Source organism: Aegilops tauschii, chromosome 4, assembly GCF_002575655.3.
Source record: "Aegilops tauschii subsp. strangulata cultivar AL8/78 chromosome 4, Aet v6.0, whole genome shotgun sequence".
NCBI lineage: Eukaryota > Viridiplantae > Streptophyta > Magnoliopsida > Poales > Poaceae > Aegilops > Aegilops tauschii.
In genome coordinates, this window is record NC_053038.3 from 509845375 (window position 1) to 509855739 (window position 10365).

At 50.0% G+C, this 10365-nt stretch overlaps 1 protein-coding gene and 1 pseudogene across 1 annotated transcript; one reads left to right on the forward strand and one right to left on the reverse strand.

Annotated features, from left to right (window-relative positions):
- Nucleotides 1–4973: 4973 nt before the first annotated feature.
- Nucleotides 4974–7007, forward strand: LOC109732775 (uncharacterized). The gene has a single exon (XM_020291966.3). The coding sequence runs from the start codon at nucleotides 4974–4976 to the stop codon at nucleotides 7005–7007; it is 2034 nt and encodes a 677-aa protein (XP_020147555.3).
- A 551-nt stretch (nucleotides 7008–7558) lies between these two features.
- On the reverse strand, nucleotides 7559–10021 carry LOC141022034 (pentatricopeptide repeat-containing protein At3g53360, mitochondrial-like; annotated as a pseudogene).
- Nucleotides 10022–10365: the final 344 nt, after the last annotated feature.

Consider the following 10365-nt stretch of genomic DNA (forward strand, 5'->3'; position numbering starts at 1 on the left):
ATGTTCCACGATGATCTCATCGGATGAACCACGATGTCGGGGATTCAATCAATCCCGTATGCAATTCCCTTTGTCCATCGGTATGTTACTTGCCCGAGATTCGATCGTCGGTATCCCTATACCTTGTTCAATCTCGTTACCGGCAAGTCTCTTTACTCGTTCCGTAACTCACATCATCCCGTGATCAACTCCTTGGTCACATTGTGCACATTATGATGATGTCCTACCGAGTGGGCCCAGAGATACCTCTCCGTTTACACAGAGTGACAAATCCCAGTCTCGATTCGTGCCAACCCAACAGACACTTTCGGAGATACCCGTAGTGCACCTTTATAGCCACCCAGTTACGTTGTGACGTTTGGCACACCCAAAGCATTCCTACGGTATCCGGGAGTTGCACAATCTCATGGTCTAAGGAAGTGATACTTGACATTAGAAAAGCTCTGAGCAAACGAACTACACGATCTTGTGCTAGGCTTAGGATTGGGTCTTGTCCATCACATCATTCTCCTAATGATGTGATCCCGTTATCAACGACATCCAATGTCCATGGTCAGGAAACCGTAACCATCTATTGATCAACGAGCTAGTCAACTAGAGGCTTACTAGGGACATGGTGTTGTCTATGTATCCACACATGCATCTGAGTTTCCTATCAATACAATTCTAGCATGGATAATAAACGATTATCATGAACAAGGAAATATAATAATGACCTATTTATTATTGCCTCTAGGGCATATTTCCAACAGGTTGAGCTGAAATGTGCCCCCTGAACCATCAGGACGAGGTCTATCTGAAACGGCAAATGCCGCGGAGTATATATGTTAGCGGATATGGGAAGCAAGATGTGTGTAATTAATTACTGAATGGGTGCATGCGAAGTAGAGAAGTAGCCGTGCGAACCTGGAGCTGGTGGAGGCTGCTCGACGGCCGAAGCGTCTCTGGCTACTTGAGCAGCTGGATCAAAACCGCGATTGGGCTTGGTCTTTCTCTTGGGTCGTGTATGAGCCATTCTCTTCGGCCTTCGAGTCCTGGGACGCACCAGGGGATGTGACAGTTCCGTGCGGAGAATAGCTTTTTCCGCAGGGAGGGTTATGACGCCCATGCTTCCGGTTGGAAACACAATCCGTATGAACCCTGTTGGAACTTGTAGTCATCTGGTTTCTGTCAACCGTGTTGTTGGCCAGGTTGAGCTGAAATGTGCCCCCTGAACCATCAGGACGAGGTCTATCTGAAACGGCAAATGCCGCGGAGTCTATATGTTAGCGGATATGGGAAGCAAGATGTGTGTAATTAATTACTGAATGGGTGCATGCGAAGTAGAGAAGTAGCCGTGCGAACCTGGAGCTGGTGGAGGCTGCTCGACGGCCGAAGCGTCTCTGGCTACTTAAGCAGCTGGATCAAAACCGCGATTGGGCTTGGTCTTTCTCTTGGGTCGTGTCGAGCCATTCTCTTCGGCCTTGGAGTCCTGGGACGCACCAGGGGATGTGACAGTTCCGTGCGGAGAATAGCTTTTTCCGCAGGGAGGGTCATGACGCCCATGCTTCCGGTTGGAAACACAATCCGTATGAACCCTGATGGAACTTGTAGTCATCTGGTTTCTGTCAACCGTGTTGTTGGCCAGGTTGAGCTGAAATGTGCCCCCTGAACCATCAGGACGAGGTCTATCTGAAACGGCAAATGCCGGGGAGTATATATGTTAGCGGATATGGGAAGCAAGATGTGTGTAATTAATTACTGAATGGGTGCATGCGAAGTAGAGAAGTAGCCGTGCGAACCTGGAGCTGGTGGAGGCTGCTCGACGGCCGAAGCGTCTCTGGCTACTTGAGCAGCTGGATCAAAACCGCGATTGGGCTTGGTCTTTCTCTTGGGTCGTGTCGAGCCATTCTCTTCGGCCTTGGAGTCCTGGGACGCACCAGGGGATGTGACAGTTCCGTGCGGAGAATAGCTTTTTCCGCAGGGAGGGTCATGACGCCCATGCTTCCGGTTGGAAACACAATCCGTATGAACCCTGATGGAACTTGTAGTCATCTGGTTTCTGTCAACCGTGTTGTTGGCCAGGTTGAGCTGAAATGTGCCCCCTGAACCATCAGGACGAGGTCTATCTGAAACGGCAAATGCCGCGGAGTATATAAGTTAGCGGATATGGGAAGCAAGATGTGTGTAATTAATTACTGAATGGGTGCATGCGAAGTAGAGAAGTAGCCGTGCGAACCTGGAGCTGGTGGAGGCTGCTCGACGGCCGAAGCGTCTCTGGCTACTTGAGCAGCTGGATCAAAACCGCGATTGGGCTTGGTCTTTCTCTTGGGTCGTGTCGAGCCATTCTCTTCGGCCTTGGAGTCCTGGGACGCACCAGGGGATGTGACAGTTCCGTGCGGAGAATAGCTTTTTCCGCAGGGAGGGTCATGACGCCCATGCTTCCGGTTGGAAACACAATCCGTATGAACCCTGTTGGAACTTGTAGTCATCTGGTTTCTGTCAACCGTGTTGTTGGCCAGGTTGAGCTGAAATGTGCCCCCTGAACCATCAGGACGAGGTCTATCTGAAACGGCAAATGCCGCGGAGTATATATGTTAGCGGATATGGGAAGCAAGATGTGTGTAATTAATTACTGAATGGGTGCATGCGAAGTAGAGAAGTAGCCGTGCGAACCTGGAGTTGGTGGAGGCTGCTCGACGGCCGAAGCGTCTCTGGCTACTTGAGCAGCTGGATCAAAACCGCGATTGGGCTTGGTCTTTCTCTTGGGTCGTGTCGAGCCATTCTCTTCGGCCTTGGAGTCCTGGGACGCACCAGGGGATGTGACAGTTCCGTGCGGAGAATAGCTTTTTCCGCAGGGAGGGTCATGACGCCCATGCTTCCGGTTGGAAACACAATCCGTATGAACCCTGTTGGAACTTGTAGTCATCTGGTTTCTGTCAACCGTGTTGTTGGCCAGGTTGAGCTGAAATGTGCCCCCTGAACCATCAGGACGAGGTCTATCTGAAACGGCAAATGCCGCGGAGTATATATGTTAGCGGATATGGGAAGCAAGATGTGTGTAATTAATTACTGAATGGGTGCATGCGAAGTAGAGAAGTAGCCGTGCGAACCTGGAGCTGGTGGAGGCTGCTCGACGGCCGAAGCGTCTCTGGCTACTTGAGCAGCTGGATCAAAACCGCGATTGGGCTTGGTCTTTCTCTTGGGTCGTGTCGAGCCATTCTCTTCGGCCTTGGAGTCCTGGGACGCACCAGGGGATGTGACAGTTCCGTGCGGAGAATAGCTTTTTCCGCAGGGAGGGTCATGACGCCCATGCTTCCGGTTGGAAACACAATCCGTATGAACCCTGTTGGAACTTGTAGTCATCTGGTTTCTGTCAACCGTGTTGTTGGCCAGGTTGAGCTGAAATGTGCCCCCTGAACCATCAGGACGAGGTCTATCTGAAACGGCAAATGCCGCGGAGTATATATGTTAGCGGATATGGGAAGCAAGATGTGTGTAATTAATTACTGAATGGGTGCATGTGAAGTAGAGAAGTAGCCGTGCGAACCTGGAGCTGGTGGAGGCTGCTCGACGGCCGAAGCGTCTCTGGCTACTTGAGCAGCTGGATCAAAACCGCGATTGGGCTTGGTCTTTCTCTTGGGTCGTGTCGAGCCATTCTCTTCGGCCTTGGAGTCCTGGGACGCACCGGGGGATGTGACAGTTCCGTGCGGAGAATAGCTTTTTCCGCAGGGAGGGTTATGACGCCCATGCTTCCGGTTGGAAACACAATCCGTATGAACCCTGTTGGAACTTGTAGTCATCTGGTTTCTGTCAACCGTGTTGTTGGCCAGGTTGAGCTGAAATGTGCCCCCTGAACCATCAGGACGAGGTCTATCTGAAACGGCAAATGCCGCGGAGTATATATGTTAGCGGATATGGGAAGCAAGATGTGTGTAATTAATTACTGAATGGGTGCATGCGAAGTAGAGAAGTAGCCGTGCGAACCTGGAGCTGGTGGAGGCTGCTCGACGGCCGAAGCGTCTCTGGCTACTTGAGCAGCTGGATCAAAACCGTGATTGGGCTTGGTCTTTCTCTTGGGTCGTGTCGAGCCATTCTCTTCGGCCTTGGAGTCCTGGGACGCACCGGGGGATGTGACAGTTCCGTGCGGAGAATAGCTTTTTCCGCAGGGAGGGTTATGACGCCCATGCTTCCGGTTGGAAACACAATCCGTATGAACCCTGTTGGAACTTGTAGTCATCTGGTTTCTGTCAACCGTGTTGTTGGCCAGGTTGAGCTGAAATGTGCCCCCTGAACCGTCAGGACGAGGTCTATCTGAAACGGCAAATGCCGCGGAGTATATATGTTAGCGGATATGGGAAGCAAGATGTGTGTAATTAATTACTGAATGGGTGCATGCGAAGTAGAGAAGTAGCCGTGCGAACCTGGAGCCGGTGGAGGCTGCTCGACGGCCGAAGCGTCTCTGGCTACTTGAGCAGCTGGATCAAAACCGCGATTGGGCTTGGTCTTTCTCTTGGGTCGTGTCGAGCCATTCTCTTCGGCCTTGGAGTCCTGGGACGCACCGGGGGATGTACTTGAGCAGCTGCATCCCCACCTTTGAAACTTTGCTCTCTCTCCTGTGAGGAGGCTGCTTCTCGCCTCATTAATATCAACCAGTTCATTTGTCTTGCTTCCAGCACGAGTAGTCAGTCAATTATATGGTTACCCTAAGCTAGGTGTTGTCTATGAGTCCACATTACTGCAAAATATTATCTTTCTATCGTTCGTCACTTGGCTGAGTGTGTGTGTGCCAGCATCATCAGTGTCATCACGCATTCGGTTATAGTGTTGCGTACCAGAACATATTGCACATATTGACTTGGGTAGCTAGGTCATTCCTTCCTCGATCGCCACTTTCCAAGCAAAGATGCCAGCCTTCTATTTAAAGTGGGTGAGCTATCAAACATCCTCTGGCAAAGCGAGAGCTTCCATTCATCCCGGCTGATAGCAGAGTAATGGCAACTTTGTTGTTTCCAGGTCTCGTTTGGTTTCTCTGCCTTCTCCTGGGGTTCTCTTGCAGCCTACCATTATTAGGCATCTGCGATGAAACGCCGAGTGATAGAGAAGCCCTCCTGTGCTTCAAATCACGGCTCTCGGCACCCGCCGGAGTTCTACCTTCATGGAGCAACACATCCATGGAGTTCTGCGACTGGCACAGGATCACGTGCAGCGCGACTTCCCCCCGGCATGTCGTTGCGCTGGACCTTGAATCCCAAGGCATCTCAGGCACCATAGCACCTTGCATCGCCAACCTCACTTGGCTGGCAAAGCTCCAGCTGTCCAACAATAGCTTTGGTGGCGGTGTACCGTCCGAGCTTGGCCTCCTGGGCCGACTCACCAACCTCAACCTCAGCATGAACAGTTTGGAAGGTAACATCCCACCTGAACTCTCTGCATGTTCCCAGCTCCAAATTCTGGGCTTGTGGAACAATTCCCTCCATGGAGAGATCCCACATAGCCTTAGCCAATGCAAGCGCCTTCAAGAGATTAACCTTGCAAACAACAAGCTCCAAGGGAGCATTCCTCCTGCTTTTGGAGACCTTCCTGACCTGCGCATACTAGTTCTCGCCAAAAATACACTTACTGGCACCATACCGTTGTCTTTGGGAAGCAGTCGTCATCTTATGTATGTCGATCTCGGGATCAATGCTCTTGGAGGGGTCATCCCGGAGTCCTTGGCAAATAGTTCATCTCTTCAAGTACTTAGGCTCATGAGCAATAGTCTTACTGGAGAACTCCCAAAGGCTCTCCTCAACACTTTGTCACTAGGTGCCATTTGCCTCACAAGAAACAATTTTGTTGGTTCCATACCTTCTGTTACTGTCACCTCTTCCCCTCTTAAGCATCTCTATTTAGGGGAAAACAATCTTTCAGGAAGAATACCTTTCTCACTAGGGAACCTTTCCTCCCTACTTCATCTTCATCTCACAAACAATCATTTAGTTGGGAGCATCCCGGAGAGCTTAGGTTATATTCCAACATTAGAGAAATTGATCTTGAGTGCAAACAACTTATCTGGACCGGTTCCACCGTCTATCTTCAACATGTCATCCCTGAAAAGTCTCGCCGCATTCGACAACTCACTTGTCGGAAGATTACCCTTCGACATCGGCTACACCCTCCATAATATTGAGTACTTAATACTCACAGGGAACAATTTTGATGGACCAATTCCAGCCTCTCTTCTCAAAGCTTACCGCCTATGCTGGCTTCTCCTTGATAGTAATAGATTTATTGGATCTATACCATTCTTCGGTTCATTGCCAAATTTGGAGCGTCTCGATTTGGCATCCAACAAGCTAGAAGCAGATGATTGGGGATTTGTCTCTTCACTATCTAACTGCTCCAGATTGTACATGCTGGCCCTGGATGGAAACAATCTTAATGGGAAATTGCCAAGTTCTATTGGAAATCTTTCAAATAGTCTTGACTCCTTGTGGCTGAATAGCAACCAAATTTCTGGACCTATACCACCGGAGATTGGCAACCTTAAGAGCCTCAGTACATTGTACATGGATTACAATTTTTTCACTGGTAATATACCACCAACAATTGGGAAATTGTACAAATTGGTCGAGCTATCCGTTGCACATAACAGCTTTACTGGATCCATACCATATTTCGGCTCATTGCCAAATTTGGAGGAACTCGATTTGGCACACAACAAGCTAGAAGCAGATGATTGGGGATTTGTCTCTTCACTATCTAATTGCTCCAGGTTGACCATGCTGGCCTTGGATGGAAACAATCTCAAAGGGAAATTGCCAAGTTCTATTGGCGATCTTTCAAACAGCCTTGACTCGTTGTGGCTGAGTAACAACGAAATTTCTGGACCTATACCACCGGAGATTGGCAACCTTAAGAGCCTCAGTACATTGTACATGGATTACAATTTTTTCACTGGTAATATACCACCAACAATTGGGAAATTGCACAATTTGGTCAAACTACACTTAGCACAAAACATGCTTTCAGGCCAGATTCCATAGGATACATCCCACCAGGTGCGATAAGCTTATTTGCAAGATATTAATTCAGTTTGTTCCTTACAGAGTTGTACAAATAATGACAAATCTCTAATTTTATTATGTTTTTACATGTAAATGCACAGTATGGAATGCGAAGCGATATCAACCAAGGGTGATGTCTATAGCTTCGGAGTGCTTCTGTTACAACTGATAACAGGGTGTAGTCCAACTGATGAAAAATTCAACGATGGTATAAGCCTTCATGAATTTGTTGATACAGCATTTACAAAGAATATTCATGAGGTTGTTGACCCCACAATGCTACAAGATAGCAGCAATGCAACTGACATGATGAAGAATTGCGTCATCCCACTTTAAGAATAGGCCTCTTTTGCTCCATGACATCACCCAAAGAGCGGCCGGGTATGGCACAAGTTTCTACTGAGATGCTTAGAATAAAGCATGTGGCCTCAGACACATGTGTGTCTGATGAAGCAAATAATTGGCAGGATAGTACGCAAGCAACAGAAGTTCATGTAAAAAAAAATAGTAATGTACTGTCTTATTTTTTTTCCCTTTTTTCTGAATCCAGTTTGAGTCATTTCAGAGGTAGCTAATAAATCCATGTCAAATTAGGGAATGTGTCCTAATTGTTCTGCTAATGTATGTTTTTATACCTATACAAAGTAGGGAATGTGTCCTGATTTAGAGCATAGATATCTACTTATACATGGGGTGGAGAGTAGTGAAGAGCAATTTTCACTCAACTAGGTGACTCCATAAGTTAAAAAATAAATCAGTGTTCCAAACCTGACTGTACAATGAATTTCTGAAGCAAGGACTCCAATTCAGCAGACAGATTTCCCCTTCACATCTCGTGCAAATCTTTGGGAACTCTGACATAAGCAGAATGGTCAGGCGTGAGGCCCTTCACCCATCAACTCATACAGGACACTTGCCACCTCGATGATCCTCCCTGACTTGCGCAACAGCATGGTGAGCAGGCTGGGGCGCGTATCCTGCTGCTCATAGCCCCTGACATATTCGCAAGCATCTTCGATTCTCCCGGTATAGACATGCCCTTGATGTGTGGATTGTAATCCTCGGCGTCAGCTTTTCTAGAAACATCTGATCGAGAATCTCTTGCCGAATCCATCTTCTCTGCTTTTCAGGCGTTGTGTGTGAGGACATCGTACGTCAGTGATTTCTGGATGTCATCAGGTTCAGACTTCAGACCACTCCATGTCCTCAACGAGGTCGCACGCTTCGGTGGCTCCGCCATTCCTGAGCAGCCCCCCGAGGAGGTAGTTCCAGGAGTTGGCATTGGGGTCGCAGCTCCCCCTTCTTCATTTCGTCAAACACCTGGCGGGCACCCTGGAAGTCGCCGGCCTTGCACCTGGCCGACGACATGACGTTTTAATAGCTGGTCATCCTCGATCACCGACACGCCCGCATCGAAGTCGCCGATCGAGGCCAGGGACTTGAGCAGCGAGGGGCACGGGCCGCCGGCGCCGGTGCAAAGTCCTGAGAGTCGCCCTCACTGTGCCATCCACGCTCGACCAAAAGGATTGCTCGGTAAGGGAGAGCCACCGCGGTGAAGCCCTGGGAAGTGAAGCTGTCCGTCTCCACGTCGCCGCCAAGCGGCTAATTGGCCGAGGTTGTTCAACCCATCAAGCTTGGTTTCAACGGGAGGGGAGGAGCGGTGGCCTTCTTGGGAGCTGAGCGGCGGCGACCTGTCGTGCACTACTCTTCCTCGCTGCTGGCCATGCTCCGGAGCCAGTCCGTCCCAGAGAGCTTTGGAGCGCGAGGAGGCCATGGTGGGAGTGGTGCGGAAGACGAGAAAGGGACCAGAGAAGGATGAACGCGGCTATGGCCGGGACTGCAATTTATATAGTGAGCCAATGGCAATGGTGGACAGCAGAGGGACGGACGGGTGGCGCCGGAGTAGGTTCCTCGGCAACCGTGTGTCATTAATGTGGGCGGCAGACAGACGAACAGACGGCTGTGGTGTCCTTTGAACGCGGAGAAGTCGTGTGCACGGGAAGTGGCGCATGCGGCGCTCTCTCGGCAGGTGCGCCACTACAATGCCGGCACCAGCGAGATGCCGCGTCCGCTTTGGCCGGGCGCTATGAAGTGGCGCTGACCGTTTTGGGCGGGAAGTGCGCGGGGGTGAGGGAGGGGGTTTGGGTTGGCAAGGGCGGTTAGACGCGGGCGTGGCAGCAGTTCGGACGCCCGGAAAGCCCCCACATTTTTCATAGATTTGCGGGATAAAGTGTGTCCAGACCCCTCGGCGGACCGATACAGGCCCACATTGGATGACACAACACGTCAGGACAACGTGGTCCAGACGTATGCGGGCGATTTAAGGATCGGCGTTGGAGATGTCCTTAGTAGAAAAATACGAGTGTTTTTTAAATCAATAAATTCATCAAATATTATGGTTGTACAAAGAACTTCGTAAAAAAAATTGCATTCGTGTTCCTAGACCACCTTGCGATTACTATAAGCATTAAGCAAGCCAAAGGCGTGTCACCGCCATCGCCTCTCCGTTACAGAAACCGAGCAAATCTTGTCGTAATAGACAATTGAGAAGTCGTCATGCTAAGACCCCAAAGGACTAGCACATCAGAACAACAACCATTGCCGACGAAGAGAAGTGTAAATCAGAAGGATGCTATGCATAGATACATGAACACGAAGCAATAAGACCCGATCCACATGGATCCAATAAGACAAATGCCGACCGAATCCCCTGAGATCCATTGAAGACGCACCTCCACGTGCCCACTGACGACGCATGACGCGCCACCGCCACCGGCAATACCTAAAAATACCTAAAACAAAGCAGGAGCCCAGCCACCGGCAATGGCTGAGACCCACCATGCCTCCAAGGCACTAAGGCCACGGAAGACAAGCCAGATCGGTGGCTGCGCTGACGGGTGGCAGGGAACCTTAGACTCGTGGGATCGATACTCTTATTTTGACATGGCTACAACTGTACCATGTTCATTTGCAGGGCATCACTCACCTGACATGGCTTCTTGACTAGATGCCCCATCACCACTCTTCTCCGTTGGCTCATCATATTATGCACTAGGTCGGGCTCCGAATCTGGTGTGGCCCACTCCTTTGTGGAAGTACCACTCCCTCGAAGGTCAAGATCTTCGTTTGGTAGCTTAATTGCGATCACCCCCCCCCCCTCGTGGACGCAGGCGACGAAGCGACACGGCCCTGACGATGGGCTATGCCCTCAGTATGGTGTCCTAGAGTCCGGGAACCACATTTTCTTCTCATGCCCTGTTGCCCTCCTCCTATAAAGCTTTGTTCATGAGGCTTTCAGGTCCGAGTGGCAGGCTCTAGACCTTGGATAATTCCTAGA

Coding starts and splice junctions, on each gene's coding strand:
- LOC109732775 (XM_020291966.3), top strand. CDS start 4,974: ATGGCAACTTTGTTGTTTCCAGGTCTCGTTTGGTTTCTCTGCCTTCTC.